This window comes from Pogona vitticeps, chromosome 5, assembly GCF_051106095.1.
Source record: "Pogona vitticeps strain Pit_001003342236 chromosome 5, PviZW2.1, whole genome shotgun sequence".
Lineage (NCBI taxonomy): Eukaryota > Metazoa > Chordata > Lepidosauria > Squamata > Agamidae > Pogona > Pogona vitticeps.
Window position 1 is genome coordinate 135,245,466 of NC_135787.1, and position 23,949 is coordinate 135,269,414.

General features: G+C 40.9%; 1 protein-coding gene across 7 annotated transcripts in view; it reads left to right on the forward strand.

The window, feature by feature from the left end:
• Window positions 1-23,949, forward strand: part of DOCK4 (dedicator of cytokinesis 4) — a 312,022-nt gene that overhangs the window by 148,770 nt on the left and 139,303 nt on the right. For all 7 annotated transcript variants that reach the window (XM_020810435.3, XM_020810438.3, XM_020810440.3 and 4 more), the window contains exons 9-12: window positions 10,652-10,733; window positions 12,973-13,033; window positions 18,085-18,217; window positions 23,172-23,260. In XM_020810435.3, the coding sequence (XP_020666094.1) occupies window positions 10,652-10,733; window positions 12,973-13,033; window positions 18,085-18,217; window positions 23,172-23,260 (365 nt within the window). The remainder of the gene's footprint in view (window positions 1-10,651; window positions 10,734-12,972; window positions 13,034-18,084; window positions 18,218-23,171; window positions 23,261-23,949) is intronic.

The window sequence follows — 23,949 nt, forward strand, 5'->3', positions numbered from 1 at the left end:
TTTTTTCAGCTGACAGTCTGAACATTCCAGCGGGAGAAACAATACGAGCGTAGCAAATTGATAACTAACATATTGCAGCTTTCTTCTCTGGCAGTGTTCCTGTGCAGATTGTCTTAGATGCCTTGCCCCTTGTGCCGCATGGTTGTACAATGGCATGCATTCAGTGTAAGGTGAGGATCAGGCCACCCCAATATATTTTCTATCAGAGCAGTAAATTATTTCCCTACCCACCTAATTCAAAGTGAAAGGTACCTAAAGGGAACCCAGTTATTTCGGCACATGACACAGTGATTTCCATTAGCATTTCCCCTCATCCCTGTCTCCTCTTTCATGGCATCAAAAACCTGAGACTTCATTCTCCCTAATGGTAGAGTTAGAATGGACTTTGGAAGGAGAGTGCTTGCAACCTATCCTGGTCCAAACATATTAAGTGGAGAAAGGCACATTCCTGAAATACATGTCAAACATCTTTTCCTAATTTCGGTGTGCTGCACAGGTTACATATGCTTCAGAGCAAGCAAAAAGAATTGCAGAAAACCCAGTTGGTTCATTCAAAATGATTTAAGCAACAGCGGTACTTATTACAAATACCTTAATTAGGGCCAACAGAAAATTTCAAAGTGGAAAAAGATTTTTGATCGAAGCATATTGGAACAAAGTACCTGCTATGTTTTTTTTTCTACTAGATATTTCATTGCTGGTGTAAGCCAACAAAGAACTTCTACAGCCATAATCTCATTGCAAGTTGCCTCTTTCTCTTCACAATACCCGTACTAACAACAGCTTTTTCCTTTTTTCTCCTCCTGTATTTTTTCTTTTCAAGAACTAAATAAACTACCAGGATGAGGAAGTATTCTGCGGTGCTAATAGACGCTTTACAGTACTGCAGCAGTTTGGGTAGATTTCATAATGTCTTTACCTAATGTCTTTAACTTACTATAGAGCCTTGTGGTGCAGTGGTTAAACTGCTGTCCAGGAGCCAAAGCTATGCTTACGGTCTGGGGTTGGATTTAATCCCAGGTAGTCAGCTTAAGGTTGATTCAGCCTCCTATCCTTCCGAGAGCGGTAAAATGAGTACCCAGATTGTGGGGGTGGGGGTGGGGGGCAACGTGTAGCCTGCATAATTAGCTTGTAAACCTCCCAGAGAGTGCTTTAAGTGCTATGGGGCGATATATAAGCAGCATACTTTGCTTCTTTTCCTTTTTCCTTATTACTTTATTTTCTTTATAAAATGGAATACATGCTCCCCCCTTTTTTGCATGTGCCAGTTTAAAGTGAAAGAATGTACCTTTTCTCCATTTAGAGATTGAATGTGACTGATCAGTGTTTGATTGTACAACTATATACTAGTCTAGCAACATTAGATCTTAGAAAATTACTTTTTTTAAAAAAAGTAGTATGGTACATATGTAGTTGTAATTCAAACAGGTAGTGACCATTATAGTTGCAATTTTTAAGAAGAAGGAAACTGTCCAGTGTCAAGGCTCCCTGGCAGCCACAATGATTCATGGGATGAATAGTTCTATGAAAGGTGCCCTCAATAGAAATGTAATGGGCATCAGGACTACCCCATGAATCACTGTGCCTCTCATGGAGCCTTGACATTCACAAACAAGTAGTTTCTACCTTCTTGAAAGGCAAAATATGATGAGAGAGAACCATATGTAAGTAATGAAAACTGCTATGTGGAGCTTTATTTATTTATTTATTTATTATTTTTTATTCATTTTCATTCATTCATTCATTCATTCATTCATTCATTCATTCATTCATTCATTTATTTATTTATTTATTTATTTATTTATTTATTTATTTATTTATTTATTTATTTATTTATTATTGGCTACTGTTGTCAGAATTTATGCAGGATACCTCATGCATAAATTCTGGCAATTGCAGTCCAAAACCTTCAAAGGTTACAGGCCTAATTCAGACTATCTTGCGTTGTATCTCTCTTCAAAAAGTACTTGTACCCTTTTGTACCTCACAAAATCAAGGATTATTTTTGTAACACGTTTGGAGAACATTCTTCAGCAGTATATTGTTTCCTGTATGCTTTGGTTTCTGTGGTGGGAGCATCCTGCTCCGAAACTTTTGCCAGATTAGTGTTGTACCACCACTCTATACTGCATAGTACGTGGTGTATAGACACTGCATGGAAAAAGATAAAAGCTCTCTTATAACAGTGTACAAGTGGGGAGTAGTGAAATGAAGGTGCTCTGGGTGCAGAGGAAGAGATGGAAGGGAAGACAGGGAAAAGTATTTAAATCAGGGAACGGGCATTTTCTTTGGATGTGGGAACAACAAGAAGCACCAATGAGTCTGATGCAGAATGAGAAGAGTGGGGTATGTTTCTAGAAGATTCCATACTTAGTTCTAGTTAGTTTTAAAATATCTCATTTGAGGAACATGAGCACAATAGCATACAAGATTCCTTCTCCACCTTTTATTGAGTCCACACACCATAACTTTGAAAGCAACTAAAATGTCCCCATTGCATCCCACAAATCCTTGTTAATTTACAGTTACAATTTAAATTCCCTGCCTCCTTGTTAGTTCTGAAAATAGTCCCTTTCTTTTCTTCTCAGCAAGAGGTGGGCAGTTTCTTGGGGTGGCAGGTTGTCAGCTCCCAGCTACCTTATTCTCCTCAAGAATCTTGCATTTTTAGACCTTAGGAAATTTGAAACTGGTAAAGCTCCACAGGAGGGCATTCCTTCCGCCTCTCATTGCATCCTCCGGAGAGTTCATTTCTGCCCTATCATAGAGCCTTTGGACATAGCATTGTTAAGAAATTGTGAGAGGGCCTCAGAAAATGAAGAACGGGAACACAATAGAAATTTTCTGTGTGGGTGTGTTAAGTGTGGGGGTGAGGGGATGTGGAAGGAATAAGGGAAGAAGCCTTGTCTTAACAGGAAATATTGTTTGAGTGTATTATGAGGGGTAGCTGTTGTGTTAGTCTGTGTAGCAAAAACAAGAACAAATCTTGGTGAAACTTTAAGACTGTTGCCCCACCTCCACTCAGTTTTTTGTGGATTGTCACCCAATTCACCAGATATGTATTTTTACATGGTTCCCCCACCTCACTATGACTATTGTGCATAATAGATGTGGGAAATGTTGCATCTTGTTGAGGATAACCCACAGATTGCAGTCTTATACACATTTCCTTGAGAGTAAGCTTTGTTCATTGCAACTGAACTTACTTCCGAGGTGGCATGTGTAGGTTTATGCAGTGATTTTCCTCTGCCTGTTCTCTTTGAAGATACACCTGAATAGGTTTAGAAACCATTTTATGAACTATAAGACCAACATATGTAAGATTTCTGTTGTATGGAATATCTGGAATCATACCTACTTTTTAGCCTGATCTTACAGAGAGAGAAGTGTAGGAACTTCTTTCTCTGTTGCATTTTTCTATTGTCAAAACTATTGTGTTTTCTTCTCCTACAGTCTTACTGCATTTGAACATGATGTTGTCGGCTTTGCAGCAACAGTGAAGAAGAAGCTATAAATAATACTTTTCCAGCATTTTAGTATTTCTACCTTGAATAATGCTTAGCTTGTGGCGTGGAGGCGGAATCCCACATGCTTTTATTATCAAGCAAAAGATTTGTCAGTGAGAATCTTGATTCAGGAAGGTTTTAGTTCATCAGATTTCCTCCAGTCGTAACTGGTGTATGTTTCTGTTTTGCTCAAACAGTTTTTATCTTGCACACACTTGTTGATGTGCTGCTCATCAGGGGTGGGTTTGCTGTTGCAACTCATCTAGATGTTCTGTGCCAGTCATTCCCATTCCTGGGTCCCCAGATGTTTTTGGATTAAAATTCCTAGAAGCCCTCACCACTAGCTGTGCTGGCCAGTCCAAGAACATCTGGGGATGCAAGGTTGGGAACTACTGTATGCAATAAACATATTGAAACTAATCCATTAAAAAAAGAAATTGATGTGAAGCTAGGTTTTATTGGACTTTGAGAGACCCTATTGATTTATTTAAACTTACTGTTTTTAATGTCGCGTGTTTCCTGGTATAACTTCCAGCAGAAGGATGCAATTAGATATATCATAAATAAATAAAAGAGCGTCAGCAGCAAGAAAATCCTGGCTGGAGAAAGACCTGCGCATTTGAGCAACCCCAGAAGTGAAGCTGCAGTGAGCTCAACTCAGAGATTGTCAAAGGTCCTTGGACAGCCAAAGCGTACGATATCTATAAGCCTGAAATTACTGTACCTGGCTTCCTCTACCGCTTTTATTTTATTTTAATTAATTAATTAACTCAGCAACCTTAGCTCTGGTGCCTACAGGCTCAGAGGGCCCTTGTGAGGATAATTAATAAATAAAATAAAAGCGGTAGAGGAAGCCAGGTACAATAATTTCAGGCCTGTAGATAGCATAGGCTTTGGCTGTCTGAGAACCTTGTTTGGCAGTGGCCCAAAATTTAAGGTTAGGGTCCGAGGGGGTGGAGATTAAAAAATGGCACTGTACTTTATCTACACACTTGCATAAACAAAGTGGAACAGACCGCTGTATATATACACAGTGGAGTTTAAAGATTTGGTGTATTGAGACTAGAACACAAGAGAACTGGCTTGATCTTGTGTTCTAGTCTCAATACACCAGCAACCTTAGCTCTGGCACCTGCTGGCTCAGAGGGCTCTTGTGAGGATAAAATGGGAAGGAAGGAAACCATTAAGCCTTCAGCATAATGGAGGAAATGCAAGATATAAATGTAGCAAAGAATATACATAAGTAAATAATATATTCTCCAAGAGTGAATAGTGGAGCAGTGTCTTTTGACTTTGGCAGTTGTCCCAGAGGTTGATAAGCGCTGAAGTTATTTCCAAAAGCTGATGTTAATTTGAATATTCTGTGTAAAACATGTGGTAAAAATCTGAACCATTTCCCTTAAAGAGGAAGTGGCAGGTAGATTCACACCTATTCCTGTTTTTCAGGAATAAAATGACAGGATGTGAAAAACTTGTTGCTTGCTTGCTTGCTGTGTTTCAGACACAGACAGGACAAATACTGTTTTAAGTTGCAGTGTCTTGATGTTGAAATTTTATTCTAACTTCTGGACATTCAGAGTGACAGCTAAGAAAGCAAAGCTGGCAAATGGTGATACACTGATCTATCTATTTGAGTGGCAAATGAAGCACTTTGAATTCTGACCTGGGGAAGATGGAGATATTGAGTAGAGGCCATTTTAAAGTTGATCAGAAAAAGCAAAACACAGAGATTTGGAACCAGCTTATCTTGAAAGGATAGCCTATTTTCATTCTTGATTTCTCTTTCATAGGGACATGGTGGCACTGCGGGTTAAACCGCAGAAGCCTCTGTGCTGCCAGGTCAGAAGACCTGCAGTCGTAAGATTGAATCCATGCGACTGAGTGAGCTCCCGTCGCTTGTCCCAGCTCCTGCCAACCTCGCAGTTCAAAAGCATAAAAATGCGAGTAGATAAATAGGCACCACATGGGTGGGAAAGTAACAGCATTCCGTGTCTAGTCGCGCTGGCCATGTGACCACGGAAACTGTCTTCAGACAAATGCTGGCTCTATGGCTTGGAAACGGGGATGAGCAACGTGCCCTAGAGTCGGACACGACTGGACTAAATTTCAAGGGGAATCTTTGTCTTTACCTTTCTCTTTCATGCTCAGGTTTTAACAAAGAGACTATAGTTCTCCAGTCTCTCCTCTTTGATAGAGGAAGATGCCTTATACTGAGTCAGACCATGTGTCCATCTAAGTAATTATTAGCATTGACTGGCAATGACTTCCCAGGTTTGGGACCAGGGGTCTCTTCCCAAAGGGTTGATCTTGTCATTAGATAGAGTGAGCCAGCTGTCTTATGCTACAAGTGTTGGCAGGCGGGAGAAGGAGGTGTAGAGTAGTGGGAAAGTGTAGGATGGCAGAGCTGTGTTTAGTTTCACCCTCTGAGCTGGTCTTTTGCATCACCTACAACATCTATGTCACTATCTAGAAATAATAACGATAAACCTCCATGGCAACGTCCAACTTCTAAAGGTAGCTCCACTGCTGTTTCCTTTGAGCTACCACATAACATTTATATGTGTCATTATGCATCTGTTGATCAATAGAAGAGTTGGGTAATACATTTATGGAACACCAGGATATAGGAAGCAAGGGAAGACACACAAAAAAAATCAAAAATTCATTCTGGCCTAATATTAATGTAGTGGAACCCCCATCTCACGCCTGTCCATCATTGGAAGCTCAAAGGGAAGAGCCAATGAGAAGACAGGAGGGGCGGAACCAAGAGGAGAGTTGAGGAGACAGGCAGTTAGGAGAGAGACAGTTGGGGATGTGGAAATAACAGTTACAGTTTAGGAGAGAGAAGAGGAGAGTTAGGGAATTGTACTGAGAGAGTTAGGAGAGTGATTTGAGAACATTAAAATATATTGAACAAGCAGGAATGAAATTATAATTACTATAAGATAGATATTGATAAAAAGTATATACAGTGGTGCCCTGCAAAATGAGCGCTTCATTTAACGACGAATCCGCATAGCAATGATTTTTTTGCGATCGTTTTTGCGATCACATTGCGATGTTTTAAATAGTAAAAAATCACTTTGTGATGATAGGTAAGCTGTTTTGCTTACCGATTTCCGCATAGCGATGTTTTTAGAACAGCTGATCGGTGATTCCAAAATGGCCACCGGGTTAAAAAAATGGCCACCCGCTGTGTTTTTGCACCCATTCCTCGCTTACCGGGCAGCGAAAATTGTGGCCGTATGGAGGATTTTCATTGAATGGTGAATTTTTTGCCCATAGGAACGCATTAAACGTGTTTTAATGCATTCCTATGGGCTTTTTTTGTTTCGTATAGCGATGAATCCACATAGCAACGATTTTTCCGGAATGGATTATCGTCGCTATGTGGGGCACCACTGTAGTAGTTCAGAATAGAAGTACTTGCAACCAAATACATAATCAAATCCTTGTTAATACCTGATACAGTTCCTACGTGATTTACCTTTGTGTTTTACTTAAAAATAAAAGAATATTTGTTAATTAAACCTCTGATTCCCAAATTCAGTAAACCTTAGCTTTGGCAGCACATGTGTATAACATACACAAACGGTATTAGGAGGATAATACCTGGTGGCAGCTAGCAGAGAAAAGGGCTTGAGCCTTTGTGAGGGCCAAATAAACAGGGGCAACAAGGTCGAGCACCACAGTTAAAAGCCATGGAAGTTCTAATTATGTATAGAACCAGCTCAAGCAGGCCCCTCCACATGAGCAGGAAGAGAATTACTGCCCCCTTGTCCCTCCATGTGGCCACCATTGCCTTCCCATCTCCTTTCCCATGCCAGTGTTCTCATGCTTTCTTCTCTCTGTTCTCCTCATCATTCTGTCATCTATTTTACCATTTTATTGCCATTGCATTGCTTCTCCTCACCTTACGGTGTATTTCCATCTCCTCTGTGCCCCCACTGCTTCTTCCCATCTCTTTAGGTTGCATGTACTTCAGACCATTATCCCTCCTCATCTCCAGCCTGCATCTCCTCCAACTCACCTTCTTTTGTATTTCCTCCAGCCTGAACAATTACATCCAGCCTTCATCTCTTCCTGTCCATTGTTGTTTCCTTCGATCATGTCCCCATCACTTCCTATTCCTCCCTTTCTGTTACCACATTGTTGGCTTCAAGACAGTCCTTAGATGTACGTAACTGATTAAAAGAGTGGTACAGCAAAGTTTGGGGTCATCCCACGTGAATGCATTTTAAAGCATGTTCTCTAAGTAGGTGATGGACATCTACATTTATATATTGTGCCTGACTAAAAGTGCATCATGACTTTCTGCAACTTCTGGAGGTCAGGGTTTTGAAAGGTGCGAGGGAGGCAGTGGTGATGAACTACCAAACAGCAGAGCAAGGGATGATTGCTGAGAGAATGATAGAACACGTGTAGATAATCCTGTCAAGATGCCTCTTCAGAATGCTCTTATCATTGTGAGAAAAAAGTAACTTGTTTCCTACTGATTATGTCACTTTTGAAAAGTAACTTTGTGCCACCCTCATTGCCCATTGCCAGGGCCCCCCACTGATTCCTGCTGTGCATTTCCCTATATTTTATTTCCCCAAGCTTGGTGACCTGAGCCAGCCCTGACACATAAGGTGACTGAATCAAGGGATGAAGTTTTGTTTCCCACAGTGCCCTTGAAGTAGTAATGCTTAGGGCATTACAGGATATTATGATGGCAGCTAGTCCAACTATCCAGCCCTGCCGAAAGTATTGCTGCTAGGCAACACACTAGTAGGGTAAGCCCTGAGAGCCTTTTGACTTAGCCTACTTGAGACATAGAGCCAGCCATGTCCTCTATTCTGAGCATCTTTCTCACAGCAAGAGGGTCCTGCCAGTTTCAGATCTTGTCCCACTTCCCAACAGCTTGTCATTGTTGCTCTAGGTATTTGGTCTGTTATCTTCCATCTAGCTGCTGGTCCTTTTGATCTCTGGCTTTTGTTTTTAGAATTTGACCCTTGCCAGTTGTGGATTGTGTTGCTCACGTAGGCCCATCATCTTGAGAGCTGTATTGACCTCAGCTTTGAAACCTGACCTTTGGGTGCCTGATCTCCTGCTAGGACCTGACAACTGCTACCAGCCCAGAATTAGAAACTAGGCATGTTACGTTTTGAAATGTTTGAAATGAATAGGAACAAAAAGAGAGAGATGCTGTTTTGAATCACTACGAGTAGAATACGAGCTGCTTAGACATTCCACCAGAAAGCAGCCCATCGGAATATAATCATTAAAAAAGGCTGTTTGCTTAGGAAATATACAAGGAATACAGCTGTTACTATTATTGTTTCTGTCATGCCCCTTAAAAGCTGCTATTTTTACGGTTCCATATGGAAGAGATCATATGTGTGACAACCACTTGGCCTTGACAAAAGCCAAGGAAACAGCTGAGAAAGATATAGTTAAAAGAGAATGTAGCGAGACCCAGAGAGGGAGATTTTGTTTGTACAGTATTGGCATTTCTGATAAAGATGAATGGAAGGCAGATAAAGCAGAAAATAAAATACCTCTGTATAAAGCCTCCTTATTCTTGGCCTTCCTGGTTTGATCCTGCCAGTGTTGTTTTCTATGGCAGCCACTAAAATTAGATGTTGCTTTCTTAAGACCAATATTGTGGATTGTACAGTTAATGACTGAGGACACATGCTGTGCTCAGTTGTGAATCATATGTCCCTCCTTGTCGCTTGCTTTTGGAAAATACAGCTGCAGAAGCTGCAAACTAATGTTTGAAGCAGGGAGAGTCTTACGTTTTTTTTCCTTCCATGCCATTTCCTCTCTAAGATTTTCCCCACCCTAGTCTTTTTTTTTGGGGGGGGGGGACATGCAATACACAGAGTGTGCATGCAATACACACAGGAAGAATCAAACTTCAGTGCTTCTCTTGCTCTGAACCATAGTAGTGGCTATTCTGGTTGGTAATGGCTGCCATCATATTACTTGATGTTCCCTCTTTAAGAGACTGCAGCACTTCCCCTTCATTTACATCTCAAGGCAGCAGGTAGGCAATAGGGCATTTAAGATCAACCCATAAATACAACCTTCCTTTCTCCCTGCTTTCTGTAATATGTTGTCTGGCTGAGAGAGCTCGAAAGCTTGCACATATTTTGCAGCCCCCCCCCCCCCCGGTCTAATAAAGGAATCACATCAATATGGGTTTTAATTTTGTTTTGTTTTATTATGGCAAGTGCAGCTGCCCCTGAATTTAAATGCCACAAAAATTAGTTCAAGGATAAGACTATAAATTGTTTGTCACCCTCTCTCTTTTTTTTCTTACTGTATTCTAACTATAGCTATGTTACCATCTTTTATACATACTGATTGGCTTTGACTGAAGAGGTTCTGTTACTTGTGTGATAATAGCAAATAAAAGAAAGTTGTGTGGTAATTATTAATGATTAAGTGCATTTCACAAAAACTCTCCTCACGTATGCGTTGGTCGCTGTGGGAGCAGCTGTATCCTGCTGCAGTTGCATACCAACAGTGCCTCACCTAAGAAAGTTGCATCTGAATAACTGCCGTGTCTCTCCCCCCCCCCCCCATCACCATTGGAAGTGGAGCGAGATAGTGTCATAGACTTTAAGATTTATTCTGGTTTTGGTTTTGTGCCATGCCTTTCCTTTCCTTTCCTTTCTCCTTCCTTCTCTCCTGCTAAAGTGGTCCTGTAATCTTGAAAGCTTGCAAAAAAAAAAAAATTGTACAGTACATGCCTTCTTCCTTCCTTCCTTTTTTTAAAAAATTGGCCTAATAAAGGTATCATCCTGTGCTGGCAGCATGGATGTCCACCTTCTCTTCAGCTCAGCCTGTCAGAGCTCTCAGAATGCTGTTGAGGGGGATTAAAGAGTTAAATTAAAGAGGGGATTAAGGAATTTTATAGTTTCATCCAAAAATGAGCTTTCTTTGAACACATACCAATGGGATTGTACTTGTTCTGTTAAAAAAAACACCTATGTGTGTCTTTTTTCTAGGATCACTTTGGAATCTTGAAATAAATGGATTTAGAAAGAGTGACAAAAAGACATATACTTTATCCTTCAAATGCAAAAATTTTTTTTTAAATAATCCCCCATCTAAACTGATATATTATCCTTTATGCTATGTTGCTTTTCTCTTTACAGTGAGAGATTCTTTTTAAAACTGAATCGAAATGGGTTGCCAAAATGTCCAGAGAAGCCAGAAAGACACTGTTCTTTGTTTGTGGTGAGTCATTTTACTTTTTCAATTTAACTCCCTCATCAGGTAATTTATAAAATGGGAAAATTTATTATGAGTTTCTTTCGTCACTGATAGCCCAGTTATACATACTGAACACCCTTCATAGTAGAGTTTGGAAGTGGCCATATTAAGGTATTCTTGGAATTGTAGTCTAAAGAATAATTTTTTAAGGTAAAGGTAAAGGTTCCCCTTGACATTTAGTCCAGTCGTGTCCGACTTTAGGGTGCGGTACTCATCCCCATTTCCAAGCTGTAGAGCCAGCGTTTTGTCCGAAGACAGTTTCCATGGTCACATGGCCAGCGCAACTAGACACGGAATGCTGTTACCTTCCCACCAAGGTGGTACCTATTTATCTATTCACATTTTTACATGCTTTCGAACTGCTAGGTTGGCAGGAGCTGGGACAAGTGATGGGAGCTCACTTCGTTGCGTGGATTCAATCTTACAACTGCTGGTCTTCTGACCCTGCAGCACAGAAGCTTCTGCAGTTTAATCCACAGCGCCACCACGTCCCAATTTTTTAAGCCGTATGTAATAGAGAAAAATCAGGATGTAATACTCAGAGAGAGAAATTTATATGAACAAAATGGCATAACTGTATGGATTAACAGTTTCCCATTACTAGGCATGAAATGTTCTACTCAGTGGATACAATGACCATCTGGGTAGCTTCTAAATGAAAGAAACTTATTGTTACACAATATTACATACATTTATTCAACAGTTTCAGTGGGAATTGCTTCCTAGAATGCAGATTCAAAATAATGTTTTAAGAAATGAACCTGGTTTCATTTCAGGGGAATTCGGGAGTAAATTTCATTGAACAGAGTGGGACTTAATTACAGCTAAACATACATAGAATTAGAGTGTAGATTGCAAACTGAGAATACTTTACTCAGAGAGGATGCTCAATCCTCCTCAGACTTGTGTTTATCATTTTCCAGGGTGTAACGTTCAGCCCTGCCCTCACCTGTCCGTCACAGCTGGGCAGTGGAACAGCAGCCAATGAGGGGACGGAAGGTGGTGCTAAAGGGGGAGGAGCTGGGATATAAAGGGGTGTGTATGGAGTTGGAGATTGATTGAGTGGGAGAGTGAGATCTGGAGAGATCTAGTGTGTGAGAGAAAGAGGCCTGCGTGCCTGAGTGTCAGTGAGGGAAAGTCTGTGTGAGTTAGTGTTTTAGTAACTGTGATTGACAACTTGATTCTATGCCAGTGATTTACTCCATTTATTTTGTACAAATCAATAAATACTTTATTTTGTTTTTGAAAGAAACCCTTGTCCTTTTCATTTAAAGGAAAGGTTGGTGGCAGCCAGAATGTGTAGTGGCGTAGTGGGCATCCTGAGAGGCCTGAGTGGCAGTGACATTGGAAGGGCCCGCCATGTTACACAGGGAAAATCCTTGTGTTCTGTGGAATAGGACTTGATATATTGTGATTTTATACATTGGATGACAAAAGCAACCATCCAGTTTCAAAAGCCTGGATGGAATGAACAGGAATTTGCACATGACATTCTAAGCATAAATCTTTGATACTAAAGGCTGTGATTCTAAGTAATAGTAAGTCCCATTGGATGCAGAATATCATACTAATGACAAAATCATAAGTTGGGAGAGGTCTTGAGAACATCTAGTCCAGCTCTCTTCATAGTGCCAATATTCCAGATCCAGAGTACTTGCAGCACATGGTGGTGGGTTGACTTATTTATTTATTTATTTATTTATTTATTTTATTTATTCAATTTATATGCCGCCCACACTACCCAGAGGTCTCTGGGAGGCTCACAACAATTGCTTTAAGATGCCCAGTAAGGGACATGCCTGGATGTCTGTGGTTCTCAGTCTTTGACCTTCCAGATGTTTTGGATTTCAGCTCCTAGAATCTCTTACTGTGTTGGCTGGGCTTTCTGAGAACTGGAGTTCAAAACATCTGAAGGGCTAAAAGTTGAGAAGCACTTCTCTGTAATTGACTGCAGACTTTAATTGACCTTGGTGTCAGGTTTCTTGCCATGTCTGAGAACCACCCGGGGAAACTTGCATAAGTTTATGAGGTTGATCAATCAAATGTAGTGAAACCATCTTTTTATCTTTTGGTTTTCTGATTGCTGCCCAACATCTTAGATAGTAGCACACTTAGACATTTAAAATAATGTATCTGTTAGTAATATGATGATTAAAGTCTTAAGCATCCTGTGATAACTTCAGGCTGTTGTGATTTTCTACAGGATTTGGGAAGCAGTGAGCTGAGGAAGGACATTTACATCACTGTGCACATCATACGCATTGGTATGCATGCTTCTTTCACTAAAACCTTTATGTTAGAAAGTGGTAGAAGATTTACTGGTGACAAGCAAACAGTTTAGTTGCATAATTTTTTTTTATCCTGAGTGCCACCAGCTTTCAGTATGTCTTACATTGAAAATATTAATAATAATGTAGATGGTTCATTATATGATTTAAAAGGGACTTACCCTTTCAGACTGCAGGGAGGATGTCACATGAATCACCGTCTTATGGATTGAAATTGCATTTATTGTTCTTTTAAAATATTACTATGGTTGAAATCCTGTTGCATATCTCCACTGTCCCATGTGGTGATGATATCATCAACCACAAACTTTAATCTTTAATTTACAATTTCCCACAAACCTGCCTCAGTCTTCAAGTCATATTAACAGGTAGGAGAAGGAAAACTCCAATTCCAAACCTCCACTGCCTTGTGGCTATATCCACTGATGGAAAAGGCTTCAGGAGTAAACCTTGAGGCAAAATCCAGAGCCGGAGTCCTGGAGGCAGTTCGTGTCATTCTGGCAATTCCTGTGACATCGCTGGAACCAGTTGTATTGGCTCTTGCCTTTCCATTGGACTAGTTCAGCGATGTGGAGAGGGGGGATTTGCTGCTTAGGTAACAGCCTATCCTCCATATTATTTTACCCAGGCCTTGTGCTCTGGAGAGGACACTCCAGCTTTGCATACAGCATCGAAGTCCTCCATACAGAGCACGTTACCATGGTCTCTCGAGACTCAAGGATGCCTATGAGATATTGGAAGCCATGAGACCCACAACCCCCTTACTGTTAGTCATGATGGATAGGGTTAATGAGTGTTATAGTTCAAAATATATCATATTAGTCCAGTATTCTCTCATGTTGTCATCATTTTTGCTAAGCCAGCATTGGCTATTTCTCTTAGGCCTACTTCAGTCCCTAAATTGTCATTCATTTCTGTCTGCCTCTTTCTTGTAATGTCAATTTTTGATGCAAGACTGTGCCCATGAATAAAGACATTATGTTTTCTCTTGGACAGTTTAACATATGGTTAACATTATTCTAGACAAATCTGATTAATCCGCAGACAATGTTGAGGTAGTATAGAAGGAAAGAGTGGTTAATCTCCTTATTTAAAGAAGCTGTCACATGGGCTTCACTGAGTTAACTGGAGTAATCCTTACCTGTCATCCATCTTTCTTTTTAAAAGCATCTTGCCAGTTTGGCCTTTAAAGCAATAGTTGCATCTTAATATTTCAGCTTCCACTGTGGAAAGGCTGAATGTGCCTTCAACTATTCTTGATATGGCCAAGCATAAGTTACACGTGACAATCAGCAGTTGTCTGTACTGGAGAATGTGCTAGTTAAGCAAATGACAAAACAATTATGTCAGTGATCTTTTTAGTAGTAATATAGTCCCCTTTCATAACCTTCTTGAAGATGAATAGGAACTGTGTTGCCTGTGAGCTGCATGCTCTGCCCTCCAGGGCATAGCTCCATGGTAGAGTGCATATGTTTCATGTGGAAGGTCCCAGGTTAGATCCCTGATAGGTCTGGAAAACATCTGTCTGAAGTCTTAGAGAACTGCTGCCAGTTTGTATTGACAATACTTGGCTTAAATCAATGGTTTGAAGTGGTCTCTTCCTGAGGCCCCCAATATGGCTTCTAGGTTGCCTACAAAGTCCCATCCAGAGCAAAATGGATGAATAAATGAATGTGGCCCCAGGTTGGACAGTTATTTCCAGAGAAGCCTACGCAGCACCATTGTTCATTTTAATACCATTTTGGAGAGACCCTGCGTGTTTGTTGTTTTTCTTTACCTAGGGAACTTGTCCAACAACAGCCACAACAAATGCTTTGTGTTTGGGTGAGAAGTGGTTAACTGATGAAAAAAAGAAGTCAGCTTCTGAGATTTTTTCCTTGCTTGGTGTCACTTTGTGAATGGTAGTGAGCACAAGAGGGTACCTTGTATGCCATCTCGACTGCCACCACTGGAGTGATCAACATTCAAGCTACCTTTTGATATGTAAAGCTTGGGATCTTTTTTCCTGTTGGCAACCTCAGCATAATATTCGGCAGCAAAATCAGGCCACTTTAAATCATGGATACAGAAGCCCAATATCCCACAGACATAAACAAGAGCTTTTATTTTAATTTATATTTTAAAATAATTTGAATCTGTTTGAGTCCTGGCATCTGGTATCTTTAATGTTGCAGTATAATAATATAGCAACACACGTTCAGCAAGACTAAAGAAATATTCAGTTTACTTAATTAATATAGGCCAGCAACTAGGACCACATGTTAATTATTCATGAAACTGGTGTCTTCATGAATCTCTACTATGAGATGGCTACAAAGTCACCTTGCAGTTTAAAATGATGGTGTGAATTCACCCTTTGATTGTAATTTAAGATTCTAGAAATGTTAGCTATGAATGTTAAATGGAAGGCTTATTGTTCTGTTCACTTCATATTCTGTTTGAGTTGCATCTGCTCAGCACCTCTGCTTTCTGATCTTGCAAAGCCTGGAATAGATTCTATGTGTGTGTTTTTATTTCACTAGTCAGACCTAATGCAATTTTAAGGGCATGCAGCACAGTTTATTTTAACACAAAGAAGATGTGGCATGCAGAAGAAATAACCATGAATATAGATTGTTAGAAATAATGTGCTTTTTGTCACCACATAAATTAAACATATAGCTGATATAGGTTTAGAAGACAGAGAAATTGAGGCAGGAAGCAAACAAACTGCTGAAAATTTGCCGAGACAGTAAAAATGGAGTGCAGCTTTTTATAGTATATGAAGGAAAATAAAGCGGATGTTTCTATACATCCATACATAGAAGGACATGTAGAATTGTATTTGTTTTGTTTTTTATTTAATCTTCATCTCTTTTGGGGGTGGGCTGGACAAGTTTTCATTTTCTTGTCTACCCCTTCATTGTTTACTATTTGCAATTTGTCATGTAAAATCTCATATTCCAGTGGATGCAGGGACCGTCTGACACCAGCAGATTTGTCCTGAAAAAGTCAACAGAGTGCAGGAACAACACTAAATAGGGAAGAAACTGCAGCTCATGGCATGGAATTCAGCACCATGGATAGTTCAATGAGTGTGAGAGGTGCTGTTTATTGAAGTCAGTGGCCAGTGTCCTCTGGAGTGTCTGCTCTGTGAAAAGTCTCCCCATTTCAGTAAGATTTGTGACAAGGATTTGTGTCACTTGCAAAAATGTTGCCAGGGGCAAGCAGGGGTTGAATTTTCTTCATGGGAATCACTGCTTGCTCAACAACAGAACATGGATGAGTTGTTCAGTCTTATGATGGCTGGACTTTCCTGGTCAATGGAAGCTCAGTAGCTTCTTTTAATCTGCTATGAACCGCATCTGTAATCTTGCAAGAAATCTAAGAGGCCCCCTCTCATGTCCTCACCAAATAAGCTTGGAAAGGTGGTGGAACCAAGAGAAGGGCCTCCTCAGAATATCTTAAAAGACAAAAAGACTTATGTGACGCTCAGTGAACCTGTTGTAATGAGAGGGTTACATGTTCCCTGTAACCAGTGCAGTTTTGCTGCAGCATTTTAAGCCAGCTGAAGTTTCCAAACACTCTTCATTGGCTACCCTATGTACAGCATGTTGCAGTCATCCAAACAAGATGAAACAAAGGTATGTGTAACTGTAGCCAGATAGGACATCTCAAGGAACTGGTGCAGTTGGTACATCAGCTTTAAATGTGTAAATTCACTCCTGTTCCAAACTCAGAGCTGACTCCAGGAGCACACCCAAGTTGTGAACCTGACTTTTCAGGGGGAGTGTAACCCCATACAGTACAGGCTGAATACTATCCCCCAGGTTGCATTTTGAGTGACCAGGAACATCTCTGTTTTATCTGAATTAAGTTTCAGTTTGTTAGCCTTCATCCAGTCTGCTACTGACAACAGCCGCTGGGTTAGGCACTGAACAGCTTCCTTGGAATCAGATGAAAAGGGTAGATAGAGTTGAGAGTCATCAGCATACTGATGGCGCTGAACCCCAAAACTTCAGGCAACGTCTCCCAGTGGTTTCATGTAAATGTTGAATAACATGGGGCACAGGACTGAGCCTGGAGAGAGATACCATAGACCAGCACCACCTTCTGTGTTCAGTCATCCAGGAAAGAATGGGACCACTGTAAAACCGTACCTCCAAGGTGATCCTTGAAAGGCACTCCAGAAGAATATCATGGTTGATGGTATTGAAAGCCACTGACAGGCCTGGCAGAACCAACACCCTACCCAGTTTCCAGCACAGATCACCTTCCAAGGTGATCAAATCTCTCTGTTCCATAACCAGACTGAAATGGATCTGGATAATCCACTTCACCTCTGGATCCAGTACACCACAACATGCTTCAAGACCTTGCCCGAAAATGTAATATTAGAGACTGGCCAATAATTATCCAGGGAGGGTGTTTTTTTAAAAAAAATAAAAGTCTTATTACTAACTAGAAATGGGAGTATTCGTATTCATATATGAATATGAATATCCCTGCACAGCTGAATCAATGAGAGTCCAGCCCCTGAGGCTGGACCGACCACTTACAGATCTGGCAGTGGCAGTGACCCCACTCATCCTTCCATATGCTCCCACAGTGCCACTCTCTTCCCTTTCGGCTAGCCACTTCAGGCGGGGGGGGGGACGAGTCTCCCTGCTTGACTGCTGAGTTGCCAGCCCAGTGGGAAGAGAGCAGAGCCCCAGGAGGGATTGGAAGGATGAGCAGGGCCGCTGCCAGATCCATGAGTGGATGATCCAGCCCCAGGGACCAGACTCTTGCCTAGCTGTGCAGGGATATTCGTATTCATACGCAAATACGCCCATCTCTATTGCTGACATTTAATGAAAACACTCTGTATATTTTCCACCCTGTTGTTGCAGTTGGTAGCAAGACTGCAGTTCTTAAATACATTTACCCAGACATAATCCAATGATATTATTCTGTTTAGTACAGATGTCAGCAGAAATGTTGGTTTTCTTGCCTTGCACATTTGGAAAAATGTTTCGTGCCCCATGTGCCTCTTTTTATTTCAACAGGCCGAATGGGAGCTGGTGAGAAGAAAAATACTTGCAATGTACAGTACCGACGACCTTTCGGTTGTGCAGTCCTCAGCATCGCAGATCTACTGGCAGGCGACACAAAAGATGACCTTATTCTGAAAGTATACATGTAAGGGAGCATATATTTGAAAGACAGTGCAACAGTTTTTGGGAAAGAAATTGTGAGGTCAAACTTTGCTTAAGAACTTCACTCAATCTATTTTCCCCTTAAATATCCATTGTGGCATTAGTTAGTAGGCACTCAGCTCCAGTTATATGTGCCTTGAAATTAAGAAACCCTAGCTTCTGCTCAGTAGCCCAGTAAGGTGAGATGTCATGTCTTCTACCAAACAAACAGTCCACCACCCAGTCAAGTAGTACCTCTATTCAGCCATAACTATAGTATTCATTTTGAGCAAGAAATAAAGGACATAACTCTCTGCCTCATAAAAAGAATCATACTTTGATTTAGTACTATGATAATGTGCTACACTCAGGCTGGTATAGATGCAAGGGGAAGGTAGGAAGCTGTCCTGTCTCTTTTAAATTAATGTTGTGTGTATTCTGAGTGGGTGTCTTTGGAACGAGAAGATCCTCATGGGCAGGGAGGTTTGATGAAATGTTCTTTAATGATGCCTCCAGAAACAGAGGTCTCCTTTAGTCCTGCCCGTCTTCTAACAAGAGGTTTGATGCTGCCAGTAGTAATACTGTATTGTGGTGGCACATCAGACCCTAGCTAGCTTCACTGGCTCCAGAGAGAGGTGGGTAGGTCTAGGTCACTATGTCTGGTGCTTTATTGCCAGCTTGGACTCTTCAGGACTATACATTCACGCTTGATTGGGCCCTGGAGGTCTATATAGTGGGATTGAATGATATTCTGAAAGGCCGTGTGTTGGGACCAGATCATACTTTTGAAAGTTGTGCTTTGGGACTGGATCAAGCTCTGAGGGCTGTTAATTGGGCAGCATAGTGAGAAGCCCTTTTTGCTGGAGATCTGAGATGCCCAGTTCTGCCATAGTAGTGCAGTGTTCCTAGGGATCTTCAGAGCTCATGGTGGTCCCTGGTATTGGAACCCAGGAGTTCTCAACCTCTTCTCCCTTATTTCCTCTGGTTTCACAGACTCTGCTTCCTCTCAGCAGCCCCCTGGGCTCATACCTTCTGCTCCTGCCTAGGTGCTCTCCCAGGTTTCTTGATCTCTGAAGCACTTCCCTGTTTTTAACAGGAGGGACACAACCTGTGGTGGACATATGGTGAGAGGACTCATTGGCTCCCAATGATCCATCCCAATCAACTACAATTCATTATCTCCAAACCTTAATCTCTGGTTAACTGTGTTTTGTTCAAGTACCAGCCAGCTGTTAAAAGATATGATTTATCACATTTGGTCAAATTGCCAAACCATGGTAAAGGAAAATTTTGAAGCAAAACATTCCAAAATCTTCCTTTGGAGTTGTACTGGGAGAGGGGAGCACAAAGGCCTGGGACTCTATTTTGCTCGTTTTTGTAATACTGAACAATAGCTTCTTGTTATATCCAAACCAATTTTGCAACAAATAGGACAGAGTCTTGCAGAGCCCTGAAGATCTGGACTTGGACCCAACTGAATTCAAGTAGGCTCATTGAATAAATGGAGTTTATATAAGTGTTAACTGTTCAGCAACTGATTTGATAAAACTGCCCTGGTTGGGATTACCAAATGGATTTAGTTCTCGTAGCATGAGTGTGCACGTATCTTTTAAGAGCAACTTATAAAGAAGGTCATTGCCCATGAAATGATCCTCCCACTGAATGTGTGAATGCTGCAAGAGATTTTCTATATGTTCTAAAGAGTCTATTTTCTTGATTATACAAAGAATTAATTTGAACTGTTTTTCTTTTAGGTTCTGCTGATTATATGACTTGAGTTCCTAACTTAGAAAGATAAATATATCAATGTCCTTGATTTGTCCTTTCTTCTTACATACTTTCTGAAATGTGAAAACCTTTTTTTGCCTTGCTCTGTGTGGAAGCTCATCCCTTGTTTCTTGCTGGGAAGTTTCCCGCAAGTTTATGCATGTAATACAGATGAGAAACTGAGATTATATTTTGATGCTGTGATGCAAATATAGTTGTGTTGATAGGTTAATATGCAGTCATTTATCAAAACTAATCTATGACAAGAAATTATAATAGTACTGCTAACAAAGTAGAGAGGGTCTGGAGTTTGGCAACTGAATACATGTTTTTTCTGTAGAAAGTCACAGGTTCAACCCCTGGCACTTCCTGGGAAAAATCTGTGCTTCACTACAGTGTGGGAAACAATGGACTAGGTGTACTAGAAGTTTATTCAGTATCAGACAGCTTTGTAGGTTTCTACCAGAGCTTAGAAATATTATTATTGGAATCAATGCTCATAACCCAGTCCCCCACAACCCCCGCAGCCAACATCCCAAAGACATAGTTGTACAGTGGTGCCTCGCTTAACAAGCGCACCGTTTAACAACAAATCCGCATAGCAATGCATTTTTGCGATCACATTGCGATGTTTTACAAACAGATGATCGGCGGTTCCAAAATGGCCGCCGGGTCAACAGAATGGCGAAAATGGCGGCCGGATGGAGGATTCCCCGCAGAGCAGTGAGTTTTTCCCCAATAGGAACGCATTAAACGGAGTTTAATGCGTTCCTATGGGTTCCCCCCGCATAGTGACGAATCGGGATAGCAATGTTAATCCTGGAACGCATTACTGTCGCTATGTGGGGCACCACTGTACTCCAAAAAATGTAATTTTTCAAAATAATGTTTCCTACACAACTTTCTGTTCGTACTGCAAAGAATTTGAACTTATTTTGTCAACGATGAAAAAGCACATGTAGTTCTCGCAAGACTTTGGACCTAAGAGGGTAAAAAATATTCTGAGAAAGAATATAAATCCTGGATTGAGATGTTTATCAGCTGTATTCACTGAGGGCTGTTGTTCCTTTCAGGGTCAGCACTTATGTTATGAATTCACCTCAGGGTTGCAAGGTCGGTCCTTCACTAGCCTCTCTCCTACAATCTCCAGTGCTGAATTATAGCTGCTGGAAGCGGTGATCTGGGGAACAATTTAGTGTCATTGGACACCAGCAGCTTTTATTGTACTTTCATTTTCTGACAGTTCTGTTGAAAGTGTTCTTTGCTGGATTTCTCAGCAGTGGAGAGGTCTGCTTGCTTGCTAGTTGTGTGGTCCTTTAATCATTTATTTATTTTTGTTTTAAAAATAGTGGTTTTATTTCTGGATTCCGGCTACTTTAAAAAACAGATTTTAAAATGAAAAAAAATATATACAGTGGTGCCTTGACTTATGAATGTCCCGACCATTTCGAGTTACAACCAGCTCCGGCTGCAAAATTTTGCTTCGACTTGCGGCTGGAGCTTCAAGTTACAACCAAAACAGGCAGGGAATTCAAATTGCTAACCATTGGTAGGGGAAGAGGCTGCTTCTTTGTAGCTCTTTTGCCCCAACGGTTAGAGTGAGTGCGATTGGAGGAGTCTTGGGACTGCCTAGTAAGATAAGATGCTGCTTTCTGCTTTTTAAAAAACTGTTCTGGGTGGGTTTTGCAGTGTGGTTTTGGGCTGGGTGATGGGATTATGTTTATATGCTCTGATGGGTCTTTGGGGGGTTTGTTCACTTTTTGGGGTTTCCCCCCATTTCCAATGGGTCTTAAGGGGGTTGCTTGATTTTTTGGGTTTTTCCCCTATTTCCAATGTGTCTTGGGGGTTGCTTGCTTTTTGGGTCCCCCCATTGCTGATAGGTCTTGGGGGGTTGTTTGCTTTTTGGGTGCCCCCCATTTCTGATGGGTCTTGCAGGGTTTGCTTGCTTTTTGCTTTGCTTTTTTCGCATTTCCAATTGGTCTTGCATGGTTTGCTTGCTTTCTGCTCTGCTTTTTTGCATTTCCGATGGGTCTTGCACTCTGCTTGCTTTCTGCTTTGCTTTTTTTGCATTTCCAATGGGTCTTGCACGGTTTGCTTGCTTTGCTTTTTTGCATTTCCGATGGGTCTTGCACTTTTTGCTTGCTTTTTGCTTTGCTTTTTTGCATTTCTGAAGGGCCTTGCACGTTTTGTTTGGTTTTCTTTTTTCTTTTTCCTTTGGCCGGAACAGATTAATCGCGTTTCTGATGGGTCTTGCAGTTGTTGGTTTTTGTTGTCTTTTTTTGGTGATTTTTTTTCTTCAGCCAGAATGAATTAATTGCCTTTCAATGCATTCCTATTTGTTTCGACTCATGACCATTTCGAGTTATGACCATTTTCCGGAACAGATTAAGTTCATAACTCGAGGCACCACTGAATATATTTGGAATTTAATTGGAATCTGAATGGTTTTGGTGTTGTAAGAATAATTGAAAGCAGTATTTTCTAGGGCAGAATTAGTGCTAGTAATTACCTTGGTGGTAGCTTCCCAGTTTCAGTAAACTCACTTCTAAAGGAATTCTATTTCAGTATAATTTTCTTTGCTCTTGATATCCAGGGGGTACCCATGTTACTCTGCTGCGGCAAAAGCAAACAGTCTAGTGGCACCTAAAAAGCCTAACTTGTCTTATCTGGCATACATTTTCATGGACAGCAGCCCCCTTGGTTAGATGCAAGTGCAGGAAACATTAGACCAAGTAGAGCTTGTTAGACTTCAAAGTGTCACAAGACTGACTGTCGCTTTGACCATGAGTTACATATAATCTCTGCAGTGTGAACTAATGAACATCATGGCACAAGATGGGGATGTGATGGGGTGGAAATTATCTCAGAGGCACTGCAGATATTGGAAAAGGCCTGGCATAGGGTTTTGTCCCTCCACCGCGGATGTTCTCCCAAATTTGCAGCTGGTGCTCAAAACATTCTTAATATTTGCTCTTTCTATAGTTTTTCTTCTACGCAATGTGCTTGGGGGACATTGTCACAAAACCCCAGATACAAATTGATTCAGGTCCTCTTCTACAGGTGGGAAAATAGATTTATGCTTACTATGTGGAGGCAGATGCTCTGAATTTGCCCCATGAACTGCAGAATACAGTTTGTTTTATTTGAATGTTAAAATATCCTTCCCCCTTTTTTCTCTCTCTTTTCTACAGGTGTAACACAGAGAGTGACTGGTATCAGATCCATGAAAACATCATCAAAAAGCTAAATGCTCGTTATAACTTAACAGGATCCAATGCTGGTAAATCACTGCCCTGATTTTGTTTAGAAATTCTGTGTTGCATATAATGTCTTGTATCATGTGGTGTTTTGGCTTTGCAAGCAGCAGGAAACACTTCCTTGTTGTCCTTTGAAAAGAAAAATATGATACCTTGTTCACCAAGATGAATGGTGGCTGGTTTGTTACAGAGTTATAAATTCACAGTGAAATTCCTTTTTGCTACATGGTAGAAATACAGAGATTTACAGAGGAGAATAACTACAAGTTCCCCAGATTGCACCCCTTTCTTGTTAGTTGGCACTTAGTCTCACTAATTCATTTTGAGACATTTGTAGGAGAAAGAATTTTAAAAGTCTTTACTTACAGTTGTTTGAAGTTGCAGACTTGGGTATGCTGCTTTCTTTACTGCATACATACTTAGGAACCAACTGAACAGATCAACAGCAAATAAGTAACTGCCACCGACAGACTAAAAAAGAGAAGGAAAGAGACACTCGCCAGAGATGTGGTGCTCTCTTTGAATGCAAAGATTGGAAGAACTAGTTAGCTACTGTTGGATAGATGAACACCACAGCCCAGAAAAATTATTCCCAGCCCAGCAAACTACAGGCAGCATGCACTCTTCTGAAATTCACAAGCAGCCACATTCCCTAAGGCCCGTCTTTCTGCACATGTTCTGGAAGGGTTCCCTCATAAGAAGTATGTCTCCT